Source organism: Sardina pilchardus, chromosome 18 (assembly GCF_963854185.1).
Source record: "Sardina pilchardus chromosome 18, fSarPil1.1, whole genome shotgun sequence".
Lineage (NCBI taxonomy): Eukaryota > Metazoa > Chordata > Actinopteri > Clupeiformes > Clupeidae > Sardina > Sardina pilchardus.
In genome coordinates, this window is record NC_085011.1 from 23,389,074 (window position 1) to 23,414,225 (window position 25,152).

Consider the following 25,152-nt stretch of genomic DNA (forward strand, 5'->3'; position numbering starts at 1 on the left):
AAGGTAAATATCGATTGTTTTGCTCGAGGGAAGGTGGAAAATGAGCGTATTTCCACAAATGGCGGAATATCCCTTTAAGCGCTGTATTTCAGTATCCACTGGAAAATATGCACAGTATATTTATATATATATATATATCCACAGTGCATGCACTTGGCTCACAAGTACTCAAAGGAGACTGTCTGTGTGATGTATGAGTGTAAAATGAAAGGGGAAAAATCTCCTCTCCTCTATTATCCCTACATTTCTGGCAGCTAGATGAGGATATCATAAAGGAGTTTAAACACCTCAGCCTCTTCTGATCAGCCTCGCCCGGCCCTGTCTGTCTCTCCCCTCCCAGTGTTTGCTCAAACAAATAGGCCGTGAAATATGTCATGAAATCAAAGCGTAATAATGTTAGCTTAGCGATGGAGCCGGATTGAAATGGAGATGCGTTATTGCCTCCTCCTACCCCGCACCCTTTGAAGGCATGAATCAAGTGCACAGCAGTTAACATCCAGCACGTCGTCGCAGTGGTGAAAAAAAAGAAAAGAAATGGCTTGTGAATGTTTCACCTTTTCAGGCCTGTGTTTGTGGCCATGTCTAGGCATATGTGGGTGCAGAGTGCCTTGGTAGCAGCAGAGGGCGCTAGCATACCATGCACCAAGCCCCCCCCCCCCAAAAAAAAAAACCTGCAAGTGCTCCATGATGTTGCAACGGATTTGGTTGGGATATGTTTTTCAGGTTTTGGTTCCCTGTCCGCTGCACCAAACGTCGGTACGGAGCAACAATAGTCATATGACGTCGCGGTTCAGCGCGTTTGCTGGTGGGACAGTGGGTGGTGGAGCGCGAAGGAGGAGGAGGAGGACGGGGCTGGGACGGGTGGATGCAAGGGGCGCAGCAGGCAGCGGCACCACCTCTTGTTTAGTGCAAAGGTGTTTTGTTATTTGCCTGCCCCTGCAATCACTCGGCGCTCCTCTCTGTGCTCCATGAGTCCAAATCCATGTAGCTGGACAGCGGTCCCTCGGCCCTGGCATCCACACACCTCTGCACAGCCATAAAGGCAGGGGCAAGCAGGAGCTACAGCCGCCCTCCCAGTCAGAGTCCTGCTGTTGGCAGTTTTTTTCTCTCTTTACTTGTCTTTTTTTCTCTTTCTTTCTTTCCCTTTTTTTTAAAACTGTTGTTGTAGCTGTTTGTTTGTGCTCGTGAGGAATGTTTTTACCCTCAATATGCGCAGGGATTAAGGCTCCATTTTCCCCCTGCCCCGGGTCACCACGCAGATGTTGACTTGGATAACGTTGCCGTGCCGACGGCCTCCTTGTCTGCACCGACGGCGAGGCCAGGCCACCGGTAAGCCTGTGCACACGTGTGGGAGGGGACGGTGGGCCCTTTGATCCAGTGTCATGCGCCTGAAAGGGCTCTTTTTGGGGCGGCGGTGGTGGTGTTGTGTTGTTGATTCTCAGGGGCAGTCACACATGCCACGTAGCCACATCTGTTAGGAAGGCAGATATGGACAATCTCTTTCTCTCTCTCTACCTCTCTCTCTCTCTCTTTCTCTCTGTCTCTCTTTATCTTATTCCTCTTCTTGGTCTCTATCTGTCTAGTCACTCATCACTGATCACAGATGTACAAATGCACACACAGAGGATCCAGTGTTCTTCACTGTTTCAGAATAGGGCAGGGTTCAGAGGGGTGGGTGTTTGTGTGTATAAAGGCTTGTAGATCAGGGTGTTAGAGCTAACTGCATAAGAACAGGTGATCTGTAATGGTAATGATCGCTTAAATACAATATGAGTCAAGCACAATAAGATAACAGGAGTTACATTTGTTTTATATTTATGTATATAATATACAGTTCCAGTATCAATTCTAGTTGCCTTTTCCGCCTTTTCTTTTTTGACTCCATGGAAGAAATGATTACCAGAAATGATAATCAACGAGTAATATCATTTTGATTCATTCAAATCCCAGTGGATTACATAAACTCCAGCAACATTTTTGACTGAACATTTCCAGTGACGTCACGTTGCATAGGTTAGGAAAGTGGGACCTGAAGATCACGGCAACATTGAAAACATCAAACGGATTTAGTAACCTCCATCTGAAGAAAAAAATATACTACCACTATTAACAGTAGCAGTAGTATATTTATGTACATCTCTGGCTGTTGCTATGAATTGGCACATACCGGTAATTTGATGTAAAAGCCAGTTTTTTGTTTGCATGAAGAAATTATATTTTGGTTCAGTTCATGAAACATTGGACCAAAAATGACCATGTTGCTTTGAACATGGATACAGTACTGTATGTGCAGATTTTGAACATTTACTTATTTTAGGCTTTATTTTATCATCCCACATCGTGGCGTCTTGACTTCAGTTTCCAGAGGTTTTTAGGCAATTACATGCAAAGTTATCTTGCGGTCGGGCAAGCATGGAAGTCTCAGAATGCCTAACGGCTAATTCTCCTCGACGTCTTTGTGCCTCCGTTTTTGTAATTCATCTCTCCTGCTTCCTTGCTGTTATGCTCTGATGCCATACGTTCTGGTCACGTCCTGTGTACGCGCACAAGTGGGTGTCATACGGTGCATCTAACAAAGCTACCAAACCGCTGTACATATGGCAGCTTGCTGGAGACGAGCCAGGTGAAATCAGAGCTTGAAGAGAGTCTGCCGGGAGCAAGAGACACGGGGTGCTAAAGGTAACGTCATCGCACTGAAGAAGATGCTGAGATCCCTGTGTCAAATCAGCCTAAGACCAGAGTGAATTTTACATATGTCGACTAGAAGACGTACAGAAAATGGTCTAAAGCAAGAGAAAGCCGTTGTTAGGCTTTGTTTTTAAATGGTTCACACAGTAGGTCTTTTCAAATTTATATAAGCCGTAGAATTCCATGGCCTGATTGTTTAGGTGTTTTTTTTTTTTTCTTTTTGAAACATGAAACTCTACTCTCCTTTGAGTCATTTTAATACTTTAACTGCCAGTGAATATTCAACACAGGACCTGTCCCCTATGGGCAGGCAGAGGGGGAAAGGCGATACAGGATCTAACAAGACGGGACTTGACGCTGCAGTGCACTTCCCCGCCATTGTCACAGTTGACCCGGGGAAATCAGCCGGCATTTGAAGATTTTCTTTCTTCAGAAGAGGAGAAAAGGAGACATGTGTATGTGTATCTGAGAAATCCCGAGGTCAAATAAAGCATCAAGTGCGATTGTTGAACTGGGAAGGGGGGGGGGGGGGGGGGGGGGGGGGGCTGAGTGAGAGTGCTTTCTGTTTTTTTTTTTTTTTTGTATGTCGGGTGGGTGGTGAGGTTACAGGCATAAGGGGAGAGGGGGTGGGGAACCGGAGGCCTCATCCACCAAAGTGGTGAAATGATTGGGCTCGTTGAGGAGTATTGGATGGGAAGTTTTCACGCATGGTTGGGCACTCAGGCTGCCTGTCAGATGGAGAGGGTCCAGGTGTTTGGGAATTTTGCCGGGCGCTGCTCCTGCCAGCCTGTGTGCATTTTTTTTCCAAGCCTCCCTCCCTTGCCTATACAGGGCATGGGTGGATAAGTCAAAGGTCCCGTGGAAAAATGTGACCCCCACCCTCGTTTATTTCACAAATTAGAATGACTGGACTCCGCTGTCACCGTCGGACACGTCAACTCCCCTCCCCTCACCTTAAAGACCATGGTTGTGTGAAGAGCCATTACAGCTTAAAGCGCTCTCTGTGTCCTCTCGTCCTCTTCGTGGGCAACAGTAACGAGCCACACGACTCTCTGTGACTCTTGCTCAACGGACGGGAATTTTATCAGCCCACATGCAGAGGGCATTGCTCATGGCTTAAGATTGTGGAGATTTTGCCTCGCGGAGACTACAAGCTTACGGGTCACCCAAGTTTGCCCATTTTGTCCAAACGCTGAATGCAGGGGAGTCATGTTGCTTGGCATCTGAGTGTTTCTGTGGGCGCTGTTCAATTGCGGTTAAGGGAATAAGAACAAGGTCAAACAAGGTTTCTCCCCTAGAGGTGCCACCATAATGAAACGAGAGAGAGAGAGGGAGAGAGGAAAAGAGAAGAATTAGAGTGAGAGAAAAGGAGAGAGAACGAGAGAGAGAGAGAGAGGCCAGCCTTCTGCTGTGCAGTGGTCACAGTGGCCTCAAACACTTTTTTTCCCCCCTGTCCCTCCTGACTGACAGGATGTCACTTTTTTCTGACGGGATCCAACGGATGCCAGGTAATGAGGCGCTGTGAAGTCTGGAACATTCTCCTGACCTTTTGGCAACTCGCCGCTTTGCAGGGTCCCGATGTTCCACATGCTCCTGTCAAAGGCCGCTAGGTAAAACCTTTCTTGCGGCAGGCGTTAGTGGGAGCATTAGAAGAAGTAAATCCAACAACAAAAACAAAGACACGGCCACGGTGACAGCAGCCACCCTCCCGGTGACGGGCGGACACTTTGACAGAAAGCCACCTGGAGTTGTGGAGTCCTTGTGGATCTCCTTGAGCCTCTGTCCTCAGTCGATATCTTACCAAATATCCTTTCACATTCCTACATAGGAGGTCTTTCTGACGCAAAACAACACCACCACCCCGCCCCCCCTCCCACACCACCTCTCTGTCTTTGAAAAAACCTCTACAGCTAGCAAGGGAACAACAGCGCTCGCATTCCCATTCGAGGAACCAGAAGGAATTCCTCAGCTCTCTCTAATCGGGTCCAGTCATTACTCCTAGGCCCAGCTGTTTGTCTTTCTGCTCGGGGTCTCTGGGTAAACACCTGGCTAAATGGCGTTTCTCCTCCGCTCGCCTCTGTCCGCCCTGCTTCTCCCCACCCCCCCACACACTCACACACACACACACACACACACCACCCTCCTCCTAATGACGTTTGCTGATGTGCTTAGGGCTTCTTTAGTGCGCTCGCCGGTCTCTCGGTCCCTCCGTGCTTATTGCTGCCGGTGTTTGCTGCCGAGCGCTAATGGGACTCGCGCCTCTCTCTCCCAGGCTCCCGGGCGTCCTGATAAATTCAATCAGGCCCTGCCTGCCTATTAACCTCGGCCGTGCTGTCCGTGGGCGTAGATATAGCTCTCCCCCCGACCTGCGGACGGCCCCAGACGCACGCGGCAAAGCTTGACAAGTGGGGATGCGGGCGGGCGGCGAGTGGGTAGGTAGGCGGGTGGGTGGTTAGGCGAGCGGGCAGGTGGGCAGGGGAGCGGGCAGTGTGCTGCGCTGCCCTTATCTGTGCAGTGTCAGCTACCCGGAGTCATCATTAGCGCCGGACCCCGAAAATTGTGCTGATGCCACGCAAGTTCCGCAAGTTCTGATCGCGGAGGAGATCACGCAAGCCACGCTTGGAGGGCTGTGTGCGTGTGTGTGTGTGCGTGCGTGCGCAAGCAAACTGTGCTTATAAGGGAGTGTATCTGTGATGAGATTCAATAATGTTGGGAAGCAGCAGAGATGTCAGTGCTTGGGTTTTGGGGAGGTGGGGTGTGGGTAGAGTAGCGGTGGTGGTGGTGGTGGCGGGGGGGGGGGGGGGGGGGTTGTATATGGGGGCACTGGGGAGGCCACACGGCAGTGAGCTGATAAGATGGCTGGTCGCGATGGCTCCGTGGCTCTGTGTGCGGCTCGTCAGGCCTGGAAGACCATGGCAGGGTGTCAAACAGGAGCTAATCCGACCTGGCTGGCATACGTGTAGCTGACGCGCCCCTTCCAGTCCGCCACCTCAACCCCCCTCAGCATGCTCACTGCTGCTCATGAGTGAAACCGCAAGCCACAATAGCTGTCACACAGCAAGCAGAGCCCCTTTCATCAAAAGCACGTTTTAAATGGATACAGAAGGTTAATTTGATACCGTTCTTAAATAATTTACGCAACGTAAAAACGCACACAAAAAATGCCTTCGTTTGCATGTCTCGCAGGTATGTTGTATTTTGAAACTCTCGACTGCACAAAGCTTCCCTCTTCATGTTCAGCATTTATCTCCAGGGTGAGTCCTCCACATCTACTTTTTCCTGCGCCTGAACTCTTCAACTTTTCAACTTCTCAACTCTGCGTGGCCCCTATTCTTGTGCCTGTGACAACAATCACGCTCGAATCCTCTCTCCCCCCCCCCCCCCAATCTTTTTCTAAACTCTTTTCTTCTACACTCCGCCCTCCTTGTCGTTTTACTCCCTCCGTCTCCACCTTCGTCTCCTCCCTAACTCTCGCTCTCTCTCTCTCTCTCTCTCTCTCCACTGCCAGACTTGCCCCACGGCCCCGTCACTCACTGGCCCGACTTGGGCTTTGGCCCTCCGTGATTGACAGCGGTGGTATACACACACAACGCACACGCACTGTACCTGTCTCAGTGGCTGAATAGTATTACCTTTAGCTCATTTTGTTCTGCTTGTCCGTCATCTCCCTTTTCACCGGCTGCTGGGCCTGAATGGCGGCCCTCTCTCGCGGGGGAAACTCCTGGCTGGGAGGCCACAGTGATTGTAATGTGTGTGCGTGTGTGTGTGTGTGTGTGTGTGTGTGTGTGGAGGGTGTTCCCTCCGGAGTGGAGTGTTTCAGAACAGCGGCTGGCGCCTCTCTGTCCCATCTTCAATGGCACCGCCATGTCACAGAAGAGAGCTCCCCACACACACACACACACACACCCACTCACCCACCCACACACCCTCAACGGAGACAGTACATTGTCCAGCCCCTAAGCAATGCTTGACTCTGTCTCTTCTTTCCTCTCCCACTGTGGGCTGAGACGCGCTCCTCTTGAGGACATGGACGCCGGTACTCTTGTCTCGAGTGCAGCGGGTGCAGTGGGAATGGGATGGGGGGGGGGGGGGGGCGCAGTTTGGGGACCGAGTCAGAATTAGTGTGATGCAAATTGGGGTCAGATCTGGGGTGGGACTATCTCCTCCTCTCACTTGCCTTTGTGCATGTTAAACATCTTGCACTCCTCGGGAACTGCTCAAAGCTATTTAGGATGGAAATTAGATGACATACCAAATTTTTCACCTACTTGTTAGAGGGGATGCATCCCCTCTATTGAAATCCGGTCGCTTCTTATTACAGTGCATGGAAATGCACTGTATTGATATTCCTTCGTTTTTTCTTTTTATTTTTATTTTTATTATTATTCTTCCAGGCCCTAATTTGACTCTAACCGCTTATCGTAGGAACTTGGTTCAAACTTTGTCACGTAGCTCTTGCATCAAATTTTCAGTCTATTATTTTTCATATTTCTATGACTTTTACTTTTTGAGATATGAAATAAAAACTAAACTTAATTTTGCCATAGACTTAACATTGGCTTTGTGACATCATAATTAGCTTTTAAAGAAATAGAATGGAATCAACTTTGCCAGTGTTCTCTCACTGACTTCAGCAACTTCAATGGAACTTCTTCTCTGTGTGTCTCTCCATTGAACTGTATAGCTCACTTGTCATCCACTTTCTTTCACTTATTTTTCTTCACTTCCTCTCACTTTCTCTATCACTCTCTCTATTTCTTCCAATCTCAATAACTTTTTAAAACTATATTAAAATAACACTTTTTATAGCAAAGCAACCACTATAATTACTTAGTAACAACCTAGCAACCACTTCCATAATGATACCCTGGCAACCACCTTAGCAACCAATTTGATTTCCCTAGCAACCAACATGATTTCCCTAGCAACCAACCTAGTAACCACTTTTTATAGAATAGTAACCACTTTATTTGGCCTAGCAACACCTTAGTAATCACTTTAAGTACCCTAGCATAATCCTTGCAATGACTTTCCATGCACTGGTATTTCCTTCAGGAAATGCTTTTCTAGTTAGAGGGGATGCATCCCCTCTATTGAAATCCGGTCGCTTCTTATTATTACAGTGCATGAAAATGCACTGTACTGTTATCCCTAGGCTTCTTCTTCTACTACTTCTTATTATTCTTCTTCTAACGCACGCAATTCAGCTTGAACCGTTTAACGTAGAAACTTCATTCAAACTGTGTTACGAAGGTCTTGCTTAGGACATCAGCGCAATGTATTTTTTAACTTTGTAACTTTTATACTTTTTAAACTATAAATTAAAAACGATTAACAATTTCCCCATAGACTTAACATTGCTCATTATGACATCACGGCAGCAATTAGAATGTTACCCCAGCTGGTCAGCCACCTGGGCACCAACTGTCAGTTTCTCTCAGGCTCCTCTCTGAAGACCACATATTCTGTTCCCCTGTATCCTCTGCGCACAACAGTATCAAAATAAGTCCTCCTAATTCCATCCAACTTTATATCCATTCATCTTCTTCAAACCATTCACTCATCCACCCATTCTAAACAGTCTGCCTATCAACAACATCAATTAGACGCTCTACATTGAACTTTTAAACAATCTACTCTGTCTCAGGCTGGCTCTCTTAAGACTAGCCAGTTAAATTGATTACACCTGTATCTGTATCCACTACTCTCAGTAGAGAGCTGTGTCTCTCCATTCTACAAGAATATAAGGCACATTCCATCCAACATTCTATCCATTCATCTTCTTCAGACCATTCACTCATCCACCCATTAAACTGTCTATCAACATCTATTAAACAATCTGTCTATCAACATCCATTAAACTCTCTGTCTATCAACATTAATTAGACTATCTACATTCAACTTTTAAATTATTTACTCTGTCTCAGGCTTTAAGAGTACTCTGGCTCTCTTAAGACTAGCCAGTTAAATTGATTACACCTGTGTCAACTACTCTCAGAGAGCTGTATCAGTGTCTCTCTTAACAAGAATATAAGGCACATTCCATCCAACCTTCTATCCATTCATCTTCTTCAGACCATTCACTCATCCACCCATTAAACTGTCAATCAATATCTATTAAACAATCTGCCTATCAACATCCATTAAACATTCTGTCTATCAACATTAATTAGACTATCTACATACAACTTTTAAAGTATTTACTGTGGGTCCCTCTCTAGCAGCGTTTATATGTCCTCCCTCGCTCCTCGATCCTCAATGATCTACATAAAGAAAGATAGAAGAAGGGCTAGACTATCCCATTGTTGCCGCTCCATCATTCTTTATGTAGATCAGTGAGGAGCGAGAGAGGACGCGTAAACGCTATGAGAGGCACCTTCTGTCTCAGGCTTTAAGCATACAATCTCATTAAGACTACAGATCCTATTTCACTACTTCCTCTGTCCACAACTGTTTCAAAATAAAGGTCCTCACTGCAATAATACACTATTAAATCATTTAACCATTGAAACTACTCAACTATTGAACTCTTCAACCATTCCAACTGTCAGTTATCATCCACTATGCCTCCAGTCAACTACATGAAACCTCCATGTACCTAGCAACCAACATAGCAACCATTAAAATTAAGTGTTTATGACTGTTTCCATAGCAACCAACATGATTATACTGCAGTAACTTCTTGTTTCCTGATAGTGGCCACCATGGATACCCTAGCAACAAATGTTTCAAAATAAAAGTCCTCACTAGCAAGTTAGCTAGTTAGCATGGTTAGCATAGTTAGCATTGTTAACATAGTTAGCATTTTTAGCATAACTGCAAAAAATTATCAACTAAGTTAGCTAATCAACCTGGTTAGCATTGTTAGCAAATTTAGCATTGTTAACTTAGTTAGCATTTTTAGCATTACTGCTAGAAATCATCGGTTAAGTTAGCTAATCAACCTGGTTAGCATTGTTAGTAAAGTTAGCATTGCTAGCATAATTAGCATTTTTAGCGTAACTGCTAGAAATCATTAGCTAAGTTAGCTAATCAACATTTTAACATGAATAGAAATCATTAGTTAAGTTAGAACTGGAATGTTTCATCTTTAAACTGTCTACCTTCACACTATCAACTCTCTGTAAACTATGCAACCACCATGTTTACCCTAGCTACACCTTAGTAACCATATCTACATTATCTATCTATTTTTGCATTTTCATGCACTGGTAATTCCTTGGAATTGCATTTCTAGTTATTATTATTATTCTTTTTACCTTTTTGTGCGCGCTATTCAGCCCGAACCGCTTAACGTACAAACTTGGTTGAAACACCGTTCTGTAGATCTTCCAAATATCTACTAGACAATCTATTTGACATTTTTGAGAAGTTTATACTTTTTGAGATATTTGTAATTAAAAGTGTATTTTTCCCCCATAGACTTTAATGGAGAATGTGATGTCATAATGAGCCAGAACTCTCAGTTCCCAGTCTAGTTAGAACACTGCCCTGTGAATCCAACTGTCACTTTTAATCAAAGATTCTAGAACAGAGCTCCACTATAGAATCTTTGCCTTTATGCATACAATCTTGCTCTCCCTGAACTACACATAGTATAGAAGTGTTTCCTGTGTGTCAAAATAAAAGTCTACCCAGCAGATTGCATCCCCTCGTGTAATTCCTCAGGAATTGCATTTCTAGTTACAGTGCATGGAAATGCACTGTATTGTTATTCCTAGGCTTTTTCTTTTTATTATTATTATTACAGTGCATGGAAATGCACTGTATTGATATTCCTTCGTTTTTTCTTTTTATTTTTATTTTTATTATTATTCTTCCAGGCCCTAATTTGACTCTAACCGCTTATCTTAGGAACTTGGTTCAAACTTTGTCACGTAGCTCTTGCATCAAATTTTCAGTCTATTACTTTTCATATTTCTATGACTTTTACTTTTTGAGATATGAAATAAAAACTAAACTTAATTTTGCCATAGACTTAACATTGGCTTTGTGACATCATAATTAGCTTTCAAAGAAATAGAATGGAATCAACTTTGCCAGTGTTCTCTCACTGACTTCAGCAACTTCAATGGAACTTCTTCTCTGTGTGTCTCTCCATTGAACTGGATAGCTCACTTGTCATCCCCACTTTCTTTCACTTCTTTTTCTTCACTTCCTCTCACTTTCTCTGTCACTCTCTCTACTTCTCCCAATTTCAATAACTTTTTAAAACTATATTTAAAATAACACTTTTTATAGCAAAGCAACCACTATAATTACTTAGTAACAACCTAGCAACCACTTCCATAATGACACCCTGGCAACCACCTTAGCAACCGACGTGGTTTCCCTAGCAACCAACGTGATTTCCCTAGCAACCAACCTAGTAACCACTTTTTATAGAATACTAACCACTTTATTTAGCCTAGCAACACCGTAGTAATCACTTTAAGTACCCTAGCATAATCCTTGCAATGACTTTCCATGCACTGGTATTTCCTTCAGGAAATGCTTTTCTAGTTATTATTATTATTCTTCCAGGCCCTAATTTGACTTGAACCACTTATCATAGAAACTTGGTTCAAACTTTGTCACGTAGCTCTTGCATCAAATTTTTGGCCTATTACTTTTCATATTTCTACGACTTTTACTTTTTGAGATATTATATAAAAACTAAACTTAATTTTGCCATAGACTTAACATTGGCTTTGTGACATCATAATTAGCTTTTAAAGAAATAGAATGGAATCAACTTTGCCAGTGTTCTCTCACTGACTTCAGCAACTTCAATGGAACTTTTATCTGTGTGTCTCTCCATTGAACTGGATAGCTCACTTGTCATCCCCACTTTCTTTCACTTCTTTTTCTTCACTTCCTTTCACTTTCTCTATCACTCTCTCTATTTCTCCCAATTTCAATAACTTTTCAAAACTATTATTAAAATAACACTTTTTATAGCAAAGCAACCACTAAAATTACTTAGTAACAACCTAGCAACCACTTCCATAATTACACCCTGGCAACCACCATAGCAACCCACGTGATTTACCTAGCAACCAACTTGATTTCCCTAGCAACCAACCTAGTAACCACTTTTTAATGAATAGTAACCACTTTATTTAGCCTAGCAACATCTTAGTAATCACTTTAAGTACCCTAGCATAATCCTAGCAATAACTTTCCATGCACTGGTATTTCCTTCAGGAAATGCTTTTCTAGTTACAGTGCATGGAAATGCACTGTATTGATATTCCTTCGTTTTTTCTTTTTATTTTTATTTTTATTATTATTCTTCCAGGCCCTAATTTGACTCTAACCGCTTATCGTAGGAACTTGGTTCAAACTTTGTCACGTAGCTCTTGCATCAAATTTTCAGTCTATTACTTTTCATATTTCTATGACTTTTACTTTTTGAGATATGAAATAAAAACTAAACTTAATTTTGCCATAGACTTAACATTGGCTTTATGACATCATAATTAGCTTTTAAAGAAATAGAATGGAATCAACTTTGCCAGTGTTCTCTCACTGACTTCAGCAACTTCAATGGAACTTCTTCTCTGTGTGTCTCTCCATTGAACTGATTAGCTCACTTGTCATCCACTTTCTTTCACTTCTTTTTCTTCACTTCCTCTCACTTTCTCTATCACTCTCTCTATTTCTTCCAATCTCAATAACTTTTTAAAACTATATTAAAATAACCATTTTTATAGCAAAGCAACCACTATAATTACTTAGTAACAACCTAGCAACCACTTCCATAATGACACCCTGGCAAACACCTTAGCAACCAATTTGATTTCCCTTGCAACCAACGTGATTTCCCTAGCAACCAACCTAGTAACCACTTTTTATAGAATAGTAACCACTTTATTTAGCCTAGCAACACCTTAGTAATCACTTTAAGTACCCTAGCATAATCCTTGCAATGACTTTCCATGCACTGGTATTTCCTTCAGGAAATGCTTTTCTAGTTATTATTATTATTCTTTTTACCTTTTTGTGCGCGCTATTCAGCCCGAACCGCTTAACGTACAAACTTGGTTGAAACACCGTTCCGTAGATCTTCCAAATATCTACTAGACAATCTATTTGACATTTTTGAGAAGTTTATACTTTTTGAGATATTTGTAATTAAAAGTGTATTTTTCCCCCATAGACTTTAATGGAGAATGTGATGTCATAATGAGCCAGAACTCTCAGTTCCCAGTCTAGTTAGAACACTGCCCTGTGAATCCAACTGTCACTTTTAAGCAAAGATTCTAGAACAGAGCTCCACTATAGAATCTTTGCCTTTATGCATACAATCTGGCTCTCCCTGAACTACACATAGTATAGAAGTGTTTCCTGTGTGTCAAAATAAAAGTCTACCCAGCAGATTGCATCCCCTCGTGTAATTCCTCGGGAATTGCATTTCTAGTTTTCTTTTGCATTCCCTCAAACTTATTTCCTCAAAGTATTGTGCAGTAAAACCATTGTGGTTTACACACCATAAATCCAGCCTGTGTGTTGTGCATAAAATGGAACTAACCCCCGTCCGCCCCTCCTGTTGGTGGTTTGGTAAAACCAGCACTTCTTCATGGTTTTATCTTTGTGCCGATCATGGTTCAGTGCCATTCCTCTCTCTCTCTCCGCTCCGGCTCTCCCCTCCCTCTCTCTCTCTCTCTCTCATCTCTTTCTCCAGAGATAACCTCCCCTGTTAAAGGGCCCCCATCTCCGCTGCCTCTCCCCAGCCCCCTACCCCCATCCTCTTCCCTCTGCTCCTGCCACTCGCTTCCCTTCCAGCGTTATTGGGGTTATCGTTTAGTTATGGAGATGACACCCCCATCTCTTCCCCTCACACAAAACACACACTCACACACACACACACACACACACTCTCTCTCTCTCTCTTTCTCTCTCACACACACACACACACACACACACACACACACACTCATACACGTACACACACTCGCTGACCTGACCCTCACACAGATCCTGTTTCACTTTAGTCTTATCGTTCAACATTTGGTGCTGCTGGGCTACCCTCATCTCTCTCTATGTGTGTGTGTGTGTGTGTGTGTGTGTGTGTGTGTGTGTGTGTTTGCACCTGTGTACGTGTTTACATATTTTAGTCTATGTGTGTGTGTGTGTGTGTGTGTGTGTGTGTGTGTGTGTGTGTGTGTGTGTTTGCACCTGTGTACGTGTTTACATATTTTAGTTGGCCGTGTGACCCTGTGCTCCACTCTCGGACTGTTTCCTTTTGTCTTCCGCGTTTCTCCTGTTTGATTATAAATCCTGGTACAGCTCTTACAAGACCGGGCCCTCGAGGGGGCAGAGCAGAGAGTGGCTGAGATAACAGGCCTGTGCCTTTGCCTGTTGTCTTCTCCCCCAGCCCTCTCTCTCTCTCTTTCTCTCCCCCCTCCATCTCCTCCCCTCCAAACCCAGAGCCCACAGGAGAGGGAGATAGCAGATGAGACATCAGTGGTATCGGGGGGAGAGGAGGCCAGCCAGAGGAAGTGCTGCACCTCTCAGGGCTGTGGCCCAGAGTCCAAACCCTTCAAACCACATCCCGGCCTGAAATGCCTCTGTGTGTGTGTGTGTGTGTGTGTCTGTCTGTCTGTCTGTCTGTCTGTCTGTCTGTCTGTCTGTGTGTGTGTGTGTGTGTGTGTGTGTGTGTGTGTGTGTCTGTGTCTGTGTGTGTCTGTGTGTGTGTTGTGTTTGTTTTGTTTTGTTGTGTGTGTTGCACATGCCAAGACCACAGGAGGAGGTTCTTCTAAAAAGAACAATGCAAGAAAAGAGAGAGAGAGGGGAGATGAAAGAGGGAATGAGAGAGAGTGAAGGAAAAAGAGAAAGGGTGGTGGTGGGGGGGGGGGTGCAAGTGGTGGTGATGGTGTAATTAAAATGGTTGTGTGATGGGTGCCGAGTCTGCAGCTAGTCACCTGTGGCAGGTCTTTAGCCCTGTAATTTCAGCTGTCACTCAGGCCTGTATGACAGTTTCACCTCTGACTTCTGATGGGCTGAACTCATTCAGGCAACACACACACCCTCAGGCTGGTGTGTGTGTGTGTGTGTGTGTGTTTGTGTGTGTGTGGTGGTCACAGAGACGACGCAGAGTAACAGGCAGGGAGTGAGGAAAAGTGAGTGTCAAGAAAGGACATGTCTGTGTGTCTGTGTGTGTGTGTGTGTGTGTGTGTGTGTGTGTGTGTGTGTGTGTGTGTGTGTGTGTGTGTGTTTTATCTGTTTCTTGTTAATGCCCTAGAACTGACTGCTCTCCTGGCGAGCTTGACCTCAAAATGGGGTCATGAGGGTTAGATAAAGGTAAAACACACAGTCTGAGATGCACCTGGCTTGTGTGTGTGTCCATCCATGCACGCAGGAGCACTCTGCTAACTTGTAGTAAAAAAAAAAATCAAGTGTAGTCATCATGATCTGCGTTTTAGGGCAAAATTACACTTGCTCTTTCATCCCCCCTTCAGAGTCCTTTCAAGAATCAATTTGGACTGTATTCTCTCACCTCCACAAGTTCTCCAATCTTTCCTTTCAAAAACGACTTAAACCCAACCCCCAAAAAAAGAAACTCCCGATCGCACAGTGGCATTAATGTACGAAGGCTGTTGGAGGCGGCGGGCGAGCGTGGCAAAAGGGTAATGAGGAGTGAAGGGCGCCCATAAAGGCCTGCTTAAATCGAGAGTCTGACAAATGAGGAACGATAAATTTAATCTGCCCTGATTAAATAAACGAGCTGTGCCACGTTCTTGTCGAGTTCGTCCACCGGGCGCTCGCGCCGCCAGATTGGCTTGATGGACTTGATGGACCCCCCCTCCCCACCACCACCTCTCTTTTTATTTCTCTCTCTCTGTCTTTCTCTCTCTCTCCCTCTCTCTCTCTCTCTCTCTCTCTCTCTTTCTCTTTCTTGTTGGAATACTAATGCCCACTCCTCACCCAGAGCTTGCCCCGGACTCCTTGCTGTTAAATAAGCACCAGAGACAGCAGAGGAGATAAGGTGAAGATAACGAGTCGTTTTCCCCCGGCTTCAATTATGGCACCTTTTTAAATCTTGGAGGGACCTTAAGGCCCAAACGTCTCGTCCTTGTTAAAAAAAAATAAAAGAAGAGGCTTTGCATTTTTTTTTTTTCTTTTTTTTTTTTTAAAAAGACGGATTGTTTCATTTTTTTATTATTTATTTATTTTTCCAACAGCTGCTTTGGTGTCGTGATGGGGTCTAGACACAGACGCCTCACCTCGTTGGAATGTTTCTGGGACGTTGATGCTCATCTCTCAAAAACAGCACTCGACTGGAATTGCTAATGAAGTTTTGAGGAGTCTTAATTGTGTTGTGTCTGTAAAACGCCCACGAGGAGTCACTGCATGTTTTTTGTTGTGGTTTCTCTGATGTTCTCAGGTGCTCAGGTGCTCAGGGGTTCATCTGAACGCCACTCTGCTGACTTTGGAGAGTACAGTAGAGATACACGAAAGGCATGAAGAAGCCTCTTAACAGGCTTTTTGTCAACCTCTTCCACTCCCCCAAAACCGCCCCCCCCCCCCCCCCCTGGCCCCATCCCCCATCCCCAATCCCCGTGTTCTGTCACAACGTCAAGTGAGCGTGAGACAGCGCTCCTCGGCCGTCCTGTAAAACAAGCTGCTCCCCTCCTCTCCGAGCTTTGAGAGACGTAGCGCAAGAGAGAGAGAGAGAGAGAGGTGGAGAGGGAGAGAGAGAGGTGGAGAGGGAGAGGGGCTGAAAGCATACACGACAGCCCAGATCGTCCGCTCCAGCTCCTCTGGCCTGACTTAAAAGAGGCTCCCTCTCCCTTTGAAGCTCAAGCAGCCTCTTTACCTGTGCATGAAGATGGTGGGTGAGGTGGAGGTAGGGGAGGTGGACTGCAAAACCTGAGCCCCCACACCCACTCCCTTCACAACCATCCACCTCCACCCCCGATACACACACACACACACACACACATACACACAGCACACACACCTCAGTGGTTCGCCTTGAGTGTTTGGACAGGTAGATGGAAGCACCCACCCAAAGGGGTCAGGGGCGGCCAGGGGTTGGGGGTGGTGGAGGCAGGGGACGCTCTCACCCCGGGACAGGGATTAGCTCGGGCCTGACAGCTGCTCGGGAGCGCAGGGTCACCCGGCAGCCGCCGCCGCAATCTTCACGGCTCGCAGCCAGCTATACCATAGATAGACCATCTCCACACTCCAGCACGCTCGCACAGTCATATATAGAATGCGGGTGTAAAGTCAGGGCCTCAGATGGTGCATGACTTACACAAGCTTACTCAAAGTCAGGCCAAAGTCTTATGTCTTAAAGTCTTAAGTCTTTACGAAGCTAGACTTCATTTTGTTGAATTGTGCTTAAAGAAGCTGCTTTCCACTCGAGTGTAGTGTTGAGTCATTGTGAGATGTAGTCAAGCACATAGCATTTGTGTTGAATTCCATTCCATTCCATTGCACTCCAAATGCCACTGTGGATTGCGGTGTCATTTAAGTGCTTGTGAGTTCTCCCCCTTCAGTAGTCTAGCCAGTGTAGACGTATGTCAGACTGCACTCCTCCTAATGACGTCTCGGTCAGATGATCAGTCTTACTTTGTCACGTCAAAATTAGCGAGTGTAAAAAATGTTGTGACCTGGTTGGGACCTTCCCCGGACCTGCTTCTGCTTATTCCCGTATCAATCAACCGAAATGAATCATTTGCTCCAAAAGAGCACATGTTCGACACAGATGCTCATCCTTGTTAGTGCACGTGTGAGCCATCGAGAAGTGTGTCTTTGTGTTTGAGAGAGAGCACTGTGGTGAAATGCATTTGAGTCTGTATGAAGTTGCTACATAAACAGGAGTCCTTTAGAAAAGTGACAAGTCAGAATGTGTGCTATTTTGGGTGAGCCCCTTCTCAGGTTTCAGACACCTCATCTGAGACGAGTCTGTCCAAGCAGAGGACACTGGGCTTCAAAAGAAAACAAATCCCTGTTTGTTTTCATCCTTTTCTCCATGTTTTAAATGTGCTCGTCCTTTTTTTTTTTCTCCAACTGACAATCTCCCTGATGTTGACGCCACATCATTTGGTGTTTGCCAGCCAGCAGTATTGTGTGTCTAACTGGTTTAGTCTCCCTGTAGCTTTCCTCTCTCTCTCTCTCTTCTCTCCCTCGCTCCTGCCCAGGAGTCAGTCATTCTCTCTCTCTCTCTCTCTTCTCTCTCTCCACCTCCTCGTGCTCACTCTTCTCCTTGCTCATTTCTTTCCTGAGAGAGGTCTCTATTGAGGCTGCAGGCCGGGAGGAAATGGACTCATCATCTGCGCGCGGCTCTGTGCGATGAGTCGGGAGATCTCTCGCGGCGCGCTATCAAAGGGACCCTCTCGCGCCGGCCGTGTGAACAACGCTGAGTGCATTGATTTTTTAAAAAAAATAAAAAATACATACAACTGAACAAAAGCGATCCAGGCAGGGCGGTAATGCAGCCTCAGTCCCTCTCGTTGGTCTTTGTGGAGGTCTCCCTCTTTCTCCCCTCTCTCTCTCTTTCTCTCTCTCTCTCTCTCTTTCTCATTCTCTCTCTTTTATACTCTCCTCTTTTTCTTTTTTCCTTGCTGTTCCCTTTCTGTCGCTCACACACTCTTTCCGATCCGTCTCCACTGAGAGTGTGTAATTTGGAGTCACTCTCACACCCTAAGCAAGAGAGCCTCAAACAGGCCTGTCAGATGCAGATGACAATCTTGACAGGATGTTCAAAGGATCACGTGTTGCTTTGCACCAAAGTAAGGAAAAAAAGAACCATAGAGTGTGTTTTTTCTTCTTCTTTCGGGCAGTAACAAAAAAAGTAATTAGACTCTCCCTACTCCACCCCTCCTCTCTGCCAGCTCTTCACAAGGACGGGCTGTCTCAACGAGATGCCCTTGGCGCCGAGACAGAGACCTGGGCAAAGTAATCACATAGACACACACACACACACACACACACACACACACACACACTTTCAGGAACGCATGTTTGTGTTCCCTAATACACACTTATGCTGACATACACACAAAGAAACAGCTTCATGACACATTCTTGTTCTGTTGATGTATCAACTATATACTGTATGTGAGAACACAGACAACAGTCACAAACACACTTATAGTATATCATTCTTTACAGTCATGGACAGTTTATGTCAGGTGAACTCTGATGTCTTCTGTTCTGCGTATGTCAATGAGTTCCATTTGATTCACTGTGTGACCCCCGTCAGTTTCCCTCAGCTCTGTGTGTCTCTCGGTCTCTCGGTCTCTCGGTCTCTCTACCTGGGAGTCTGCAGACGCGGAGACAAACGTGCAACAAAGAAAAAAAAGCCTATTTGAGCATGCTAATGCACGGCTACTTCAGCAGAGGGAAGGGGGGCAGAGGCCGATCACTGTGGGAGCAGTACAGCTGCATCAGCTGTCTCCCGCATTGTGTGTGTGTGAGTGTGTGTGTGTGTGCGCGTGCGTGTGCGTGTGTGCGCGTGTATGTAAGTGTAAGGGGACTTGTGATGTGCAGGGTGACTGAGAGGAAGTTTGGGAATTGAATGAGCACAGGGCTCTTTGAAGACACAAAGAATCACTTTACTTTGGCTGGTGGGTGATGGAATGGACTCGTATTAATTAGCCTGTGTGCTACTGCTAATGTTCCTGTTTTTGCCTCTCAGCGCTGCTTGTCCATCTCACTTCTCATATGAGTCTGTAAACAATAGAAACCGGCAGTTGGAAGCTATTTCCGGGAGGCGCCTACCTACATTTTTGCGCTTTTAATTTGATGCAGGGTGGTGCCTCCCTGCGCCAGGCTCATTTTCCAAATCTTCATGGGTTTGCTTTGAAATTGGCGCTCATCAAAATGTACCTGTGACCTGGCCCACCAAACCCTAAATTGAATATCCTCATGCTGTTGTGGGGGGACAAAATTGGGTTGCCTTCAAAGTGCGGATGGGGGTAAAAAAAAAAAAGAGCTGACTTTCTGTGAAAGCTGGTTAGTCGATGAAAGAATCCTCTTATGTCAGTAAACTTGTTAAGCACCAGTGCTGGGGCCAGCGTTTCTCTGCTGTTCGGTTTATCTGTTTTTTTATTTTATATATATACTTTTTTTTTTTCATTTTGTCAGGAGGAGGTTTTTTTCATGGGGGGGTGACAGGCAGAATTTTTTCCCTCTCTCAAGCAAGTCTCAGGGCCGGAGATAAGAGATGGCACTCTCAGCGCTAACGGCTAACCCTCTGACATGGCTACAGGAAAACAGTGATGCCTCCCCTTCAATTTAGCCCCGATTTATTGCCCGTAATTCTGACACTGTCAGCACTCTGGACCGAGGATTGGTCGGGGGAAAGCTGCGAAGTTTTGTCTCGGCTGTTTGCACTGAAAAATGTGTGTGTTTGTGTGTGTTTGTGTGTGTGTGTGTATGTCCATGTGTATGTGGAGGGTGTTTACTTGGTGTGTGTTTGTATGTATATATGTATATGAATGTATGTGAGTGCACATATGCATGTGTTATCAGTCAGTGCGTCTTGTCACTTGTTTATTTAGCATTATGTTGTCCTACAGTGCTTTGCTCTACAATCTGTGGCTATCACATGCATGACATGTATTTCTTTTCATACATGTCAATGTCTCTCACCCTGTGTCCTCTCTGCACTCTGAAGACGTCAGAGAGCGATGCCCGTCGTCGTTGACTTCTCCCTCAGTCTCTGAGCGGTCCTCTCTTTGAGGTACTGAGCATCTAATCTGGCTACCAGCGCCAGCGTATGTGGAACTCGCTGCTCTAACTTGCTGTGTGAGAGAGAGAGGCCTCTTCTCCCTTCCGATAAATGGGCTCTCATTTGGATCGGAGGCTCTGCCAAGATTGTGTCAGGAGAGGAGCGCGAGTCTCTTTTCCTCCCAGGCAGGATCCATCTTTTTTTTTAGCAGCGAGTGGCGTGGAGCCTTGAATGGGCATGTGTGTATGGCATGTGTTGAGGGAGAGGGAGTCTTTTGATAAACATTTGTGCGAGAGTGATGGGTTACAGCTTGTCAACTGAGGCTTGCAGTTGTTTGCATGTTGTTTTTAGTTTGCGAGAGAGTGTGTGTGTGTGTGTGTGTGTGTTGTTTTCTTTGTTTCAACATCTGTGTGTCTCTGTGTGTGTACATTTGTATGTGTGTGTGTGTGTATTCATCTATCGGTGCTTGTGTGGTGTGCATGTGTGCGCATGTGTGTAATGTGGATTCCTAGATGGTGTGTGTGTGTGTGTGTGTGTGTGTGTGATTGAGTGAATGCGTGTGCGTGATTGAGCGAGACGGTGGGCCGTGGCTCAGTGGGCCGGGCCCTTGTCCTGACTCCTGTGCGGAGTGCAGATAGAGGCGCGTTCACCTTGTTCCGATGTGTGGAGGTGCTTCACAGCCCAGCGCCGCTTGGCACCCGCACCTGGCCGCGGCCCAGGATGAGAGCAGCAGTAGCAACAGTAGCAGCAGTAGCAACAGTAGCAGCAGTAGCAGCAGTAGCAACAGTAGCAGCAGTAGCAACAGTAGCAGCAGTAGCAACAGTAGCAGCAGTAGCAGGGCTGGGAGGGAGGGAGGGAGGGAGGGAGGGAGGGAGGGTGGGTGAGGCAGAGAGAGGCCGCTCTATTGGACAGGACTGACTGAGTGCAAGCTGAAAGCATCTTGATGGGAGGTGTAATAGCTTGCGGTACTTTGAAAAGAATTTCGTGTATGTATAGGGGATGGCATGTGTGTGTGTGTGTGTGTGGGGGGGGGGGGGGTGTGTATATTAGTGTGTGTGTGTGTGTGTGTGTACGTAGAGAAGGTTTAATTATAGTGATATTGCATGTTGGGCTTGGAAAGTAAAATATTGATGTGTGTATAGGGTATAAGTATAGGGGATGACGTGTGTGTGTGTGTGTGTGTGTGTGTGTGTGTGTGTGTGTGTGTGTGTGTGTGTGTGTGTGTGTGTGTGTGTGTGTGTACACTGTGTGAAGGTTTAACCATAGTGATATTGTGTGTTGGGCTTGGAAAGTAAAATATTGAGATATCTAAGTGTAGGCAGATTTTGCAACATAAAATGAGCTATTTCCTCACAAAGCCATACGCATAACCATGACATGAGCGGCTGCATAGGAAGCCAAAGAAGTGCCACCAGCAATCCAAAATGTTTGAGTCCTTCAAAGTCTTCAACATAAATGTTGTATTCCCACAACCTTTGCCTTTGAACTACATGATGATGGGTGTAGCATCATGAGAATGGTGACGATGGTGTCAGGATCAGTGTCAGGAAATGGGAACGCATTCGATAAGTCTACTCAATGAGAATGACCTTTCTAGGAGTATTTCCTTCACCGTTCTCCTTGAAGTTTTGTTTGATGTGTTGCCTTTCCTGCAATCTAACTGTTATATCACAGCTCCACCTCGGTTCAAGCATTTGCTCAAAGATGACCGCTCCAGCCATAATGATTACGACAAAGGTTGGAGTCCTCTTGAAGAGCAAGTTGTAGACACTCTTTGCTAGCGCCATGATGGTAGAAGCATCTTGAGTCGAGTCTGGTTTTTGCAAGCATGTGGCTGTAGAGAATATATTGATGTGGTGGGGCTGGAGGAACGGTAGACATCAGTCCTCTGAAAAAGCATTTTTGGACCTGGCTAAAAGGCCTCTCTCTCTTTCTCTCTCTCTCTCTTTCTCTCTCTCTCTCTCTCTCTCTGTCTGGCTGTTGAGCGGTGAGGGCATGGCAGTCCTCTGATTGATATCTCTCATGTTGTTATGTCTGCCCTTTCCCCTAGCCACTCGTTCACTGGTTCTTGCCCTCTTGTTTCTGCAGACTCGGGTTTCTCCCCTCAATCAGATGTCGTTCTGCTTGGCTGAGCTGCACTTGTGGTCCTCCAGGAGCACCTTGCATGTTAAAGGTAATTAATGAACCCATCCACTCTGTCTTTCTTTCTTTTCCTTTCTTTCTCTCTCTCTCTCTCTCTCTTCCCCTCTCTCTCTGTTATTGAATTCCTTCATACCTTCTCTGGGGGCATTGGACTACTTGTAGCTACTCAACTAGTTGAGCAATAACATAAGCATTTTTCTGGAATTGAATCGGAGCCAAAGCAGTCCAGCAAACATTCACCTAATTGCAGCTCATTTGTCACGACTAGAAATGCAGGTAGTTCATCATTCATCATCCCTCTTACGCCAAGCGAAAACATAACCGCCTCTTGGATCCAGACAGTGATACTGATCACTCCCAGGTCATTTCAGACCTTCCCTGAAAATTTCATCAAAATCCATCCATAACTTTTTGAGTTATCTTGCGAACAAACAAACAGACAAACAGACAGACAGACAGACAGACAAACAAACAAACTCTGATGAAAACATAACCTCCTTGGCGGAGGTAGTAATAATATTGATAGCAACAACACCAATGATAATAATAATAATAATTCTATTAGTAGTAGTACTATTATTATTATTATTATTATATTTATTATTATTGAACTAGAGCAAGTTAGGGTGAAATGAAATCAAGCATCAACAACCTAGTTCTAATCAACCTGACAACTGCAAATGAAGAAGCAGAGGCAGAGATGTAGAGATGTTTGAGATGTCTTTGCTTTCCTTTTTCTGCAGCAGAGATGTGTCAGGTGTGCACACTGTCTCATTGTAGGTGTTTGACACCTTCAGAAAGGAAAACAAATCCCCCCCTATTGTGTTAAAAAGCTGGAGGAGCGCGACGGCTCCTCAGCCATCAGCACTCTCCTGTCCTGTTAGTGGCCTCCTCTGTCAGCGTGCTGTCAGGAGACCGGGCGAGGGAGCCGCCATGTTTTTCTTTACGCCTTGCATATTGTAGGAGGGGTGCTTTCCATCTCACACACACACACACACACACACACACACACACATATGTACACACACACATACACACACACACAAAGTATGAGGTACAATGTACAAAGTACAAAAGAGCAGGCCAAAAAGTGTGACGGTCCCACACGTCCATCTCTCTCAACACTGCGCTGAATACCCACAATCCCCCTGGCTTTACCTCAGAGGTCAAGAACGGCTGCTGAGAGGTGTTTCTGCTGCCAACCAGCACATCCTCAATCAGCCACACACACACACACACACCCCACACACACACATACCCATATACCCATACACACAGACATTTTGTTTGTGCCACTATCTATCCATCTTTGTGCAACACTCACTTCTTTTTGTATGACTTTACCCCTCGTCGTCTCCATCTCTCCTCCCTCCTCCCCTCCCCTCCCCTCCCCTTGCGCGGCTGCCCTTTCACAGTCTGCTGGGCGTTTTTGCTCCAGAGCTGATAGTGTCCAGGGCCCGCAGAATCTCCCCACAGAGTGGTTGATGCTGGAACGCTGAGCAATTGTATATATATGTGTGTGTTTGTGTGTGTGTGTGTGGGTGAATGTGTGTGTGTGTGTGTGTGTGTGTGTGTGTGTGTGTGTGTTTGTTTGTTTGGTTTTCCACACCTTCTATATTTGTTATCTTGGATGGAGGAGGTCAATATGTCCTAGGAGAAAAAAAAAGAAAATCAGGAAGGGGCCTTCAGAGCATGAAGTGTTGTGCAGACAGATAGCAGCACCTATATCACAATAGCAGTGTTTTCATCCACACACACACACACACACACACACACACACACACACACACACACACACACACATAAACACAGGCCCACATTCAGACCAGTGTAAAGCAAATGTAATAGCAACTGTTTACATTTTCTATCTGAGGAATTTAAATTCTTTTGCTGTTGACTTGCCCTTGCCTTGTGATAATAATATTTTTACATTTTGCCTGTGCAGAGGTCACAAAGACAAAATGGCAGTGGTTTGGAGTGCACATACACATAAAGCATGTAGAGTGTATTGTATAGACTGAATTGACCATACCCTATCAGAGGTTCTCAAGAGCAGATGTTAGCTCTTCTAGACAGAGATGATCAGTTAAGCAATGAGATGACAGGGGGATGATTGGGGGGTATTTGGAGGACATTATTATTCACTATGAAAAACTCCCCCTGCCCTGTACCACCCCTCCAGTGATGAGTCCAGTGAAAGAGCTAATCTCCGTAGTTAGCGGTAGCGGGAAGCAGGGGGGGTAGGCACCCTCACCTGGGCATCTCTTTACCCATGGAGGCCTGTTCATTGGAAGCCAACACTCTGTGTCTGTGTACTGAAGAGGGGAGGGGTATAGTCATATGCGCCTGTCTTTATTAATACCACTCTCTCTGCCCACCACCCTCTCCTTCCCAACAACACCCCACACACACACACACACACACACATCCCATACACACACACCAGCCCATTCCCCCCCCTTCTGTTCTTATCTCTGTCTGAGAGCGGGCAGATGGCACTGGACACAGGCAGATAATGATTGTTTATCCTGCGGTGCGAAATTGCTGATCTGTCCACTTCTGACAGCACACTGTTCATTTCTCTCTTGCTTCCTCTCTTTTTTTCCCATTCCCCATCCACCCTCTCCGCGTCTCTCTGAGCTCTCGCTCTCTACCTG

General features: G+C 45.5%; 1 protein-coding gene across 2 annotated transcripts in view; it reads left to right on the forward strand.

The window, feature by feature from the left end:
* Nucleotides 1-25,152, forward strand: part of wdpcp (WD repeat containing planar cell polarity effector) — a 73,530-nt gene that overhangs the window by 6,158 nt on the left and 42,220 nt on the right. For both annotated transcript variants that reach the window (XM_062520243.1, XM_062520244.1), the window contains one exon: nucleotides 22,442-22,526. In XM_062520243.1, the coding sequence (XP_062376227.1) occupies nucleotides 22,466-22,526 (61 nt within the window). In that variant the 5' untranslated portion in view covers nucleotides 22,442-22,465. The remainder of the gene's footprint in view (nucleotides 1-22,441; nucleotides 22,527-25,152) is intronic.